The 2328-nt window shown below is 71.5% G+C and overlaps 1 protein-coding gene across 1 annotated transcript; it reads right to left on the minus strand.

The window, feature by feature from the left end:
• Positions 1-1448: 1448 nt before the first annotated feature.
• PRR18 (proline rich 18) lies at positions 1449-2328 on the minus strand (the record flags this gene model as incomplete). Its single annotated transcript, XM_084262318.1, has 1 exon — positions 1449-2328. Exon 1 carries the CDS (start codon positions 2274-2276, stop codon positions 1449-1451), a length of 828 nt encoding a protein of 275 aa, XP_084118444.1. The 5' UTR covers positions 2277-2328.

Consider the following 2328-nt stretch of genomic DNA (forward strand, 5'->3'; position numbering starts at 1 on the left):
GGTGTGCTGGGTAAACGTTCCTCGGCTGCTCAAACATCCATGTGCAGAATGTTTACCCCACCCCCGCGAGTCCCCGAGCCTTACTGCTGCTGTGAGGACTCGGAAGACACCGCCACGAGAGTGGCAGTCGGTGGCTGAGACGACAGCTGTGAGCCTGGGAAGACTGACCTTTCCCTTCCCACAATGGGGGCAACGGTTGCACCCCGCCCCCACCTCGCCTCGCCTCGCCTCTCCCACTGCACGCAGCTCTGATGAGCATCGGGTGCGGACACAGCCCGGAGCGGGGGGAGGCTGCAGCGGGTCCCGGGGGCGGAGGCCGGGACCCCGCGGGGGGAGACTAACAAAGGATGGAGCCGCCGCTGCGTTGTCTGTCTTCTTCTTCCCCTCTCTCCCTCCTTCCTCCGCCTCGAAAGGTCGGATGTGTCTGAATTACCGCGTGTGTGTGTGTGTGAGACACCACGCAGTCCGCGCCCAGACCCAGCCTCTCCTCTCTCCTTTACGGGTGCACACGCGGCCTCAGGCGCAGGGGAGCGGGGCAGCCTCTGCCCTCACCGCGGCTGCCCGCGCCCACCCCCATCTATTGTCTGGGGGCGGGTGTCTCCCCGGCAGGGCTGCGCTCCGCCACCGAGCCGACACCGCGCGGTGTCCCCCACCGCCGTCACCCTGCCCCCCCCCCGGCAGGGAAGGGCTCGCCCCCGTCCGCTCGCTGTCTATCTTTCCCCCGCCGTACCGGGTCCTTCGTCTCGCTGAATTCCCGCCGCCGAGCTTGCTCAGGGAAGCATCCAAGGGCCGGGTGTTTTGTTTGCAGCCGAGCCGACGGCGGCTGGAGCGCCAGGCAGCCTAAACGTGCCAGTGTTTGTACCGTACACGCTCTGCGTACGGGTATCAGCCCGCCAGCCTTACCTTGAGGACGCCTACACGGCAGATACACACGCCCTGGCAGCCACAGCCACGCTTGTTCCCAGCCCGACCCGAAGCTACCAAGGCGCTAAGGCGTCTGCAACACGAGAGTCGAGTCATTTATTCAAATAAATAAAAATGAACTTTTATGTACAAATATACAAACCCGTTACGCACACCTTATAAAGAAGCCAGAAGTCTTAAAAAACAAAACGGGGGCGAGGGAGGATGCCCACAGTCGGCTCCTCTCGCTCCCAGCGCCCAGGTACTTGCGGGCGGAGGCCGGCGCTGCTCCTTTGTCCCTCGCCCGAGCGGCGGCACCGCCCCGCTGACCGGCTCCGAGCCGCGGGCCCCGCCGCCCAGCCCGTACCGCACCCGCCAGGTCTCCCTCGGCCCGGACGACACCACAAAGGATGCAACAGCTGCGGACAGCGGCACCGCTCTCCCCGAGCCCCGCCGTCCGCTCCGGCGGTGGCACAACCCACCCCCCCCACCCCCTCCCCTCCCGCACGGGGCCGCTTCCCCCAGTCCCGGTCCCCCGGCGGGGCTCAGAGGGTGCCCAGGTGCGGCAGCGTCTCCAGCCTGTCCGGGTGGTCGCGGCCGGTCGCGCTCTCCACGCCCCGCAGCCACTCGGTGCATTTCCGCACCAGTCCCTCGTCCACCGCGGCCCCCGCCGCCGCCGCCTCCTCCTCCTCGTACTCCTCGTCGTCGTAGCGGTGCCTGTCGTTGAGCAGCGAAATCTTCAGCAGGGCGCGCAAGTCGCCGCTGCCCGCTCGGGCGCCCCGCCGCGCCGGGGCCGCTCTGCCGCCGGCGGACGGGGCGAGCTGCCCCCGCTGCCGCTCCAGGTTGCGGCGCTGCAGCACCCGGATGGCCTCCGGGGGCAGGCTCAGCGAGAAGCGCACCGCCGTCTCCCCCGCCGCCCCTCCGAGGCTCTCGCAGGAGCGGCTGCCCGCCGCCGGCGGCCCCGGGCGGCCCCGCGGCTGCGGTGGAGCGGGTGGGGGGCGCGTCCCCCGCTCGGGCACCGGCCTCCGCGGCGGCTGCCGCTGCAGGGAGGAGCAGGGCCAGGAGCTGGAGAGGGGGCCCGCCCGCTCCGGGGGCGCCCCCCGCGCCTTCCTCGCCGTCTTGTCCTCCGCGGGCCGAGGCGCTGCCTTCTTAGGGGCCACGGCGGCCGCCGCCGGCTTCTTGGGTTGCGCCCGGGCGACGACGGGGGATGCGGTGGCGGCCGGCAGGATGGGCGGCAGGGACGCGGTGCGGCCGGGAGCTCCCTCCGGGTCTTCGCTGCGGGCCCAGGCAGCCGCGGTGCGCGCTCCGGGCAGGGCGGCGCATCGCCCCGCGGGCGGACAGGGTCCCGCTGCGCGCCGGGGCTGCAGCCCCATGGCGAGAGCCGGGCGAGGGACCGCCAGCCGGCGGCGGCAGCGCGGGGTGTGG

This window comes from Gallinula chloropus (assembly GCF_964237585.1).
Source record: "Gallinula chloropus genome assembly, chromosome: 3".
Taxonomy (NCBI): domain Eukaryota; kingdom Metazoa; phylum Chordata; class Aves; order Gruiformes; family Rallidae; genus Gallinula; species Gallinula chloropus.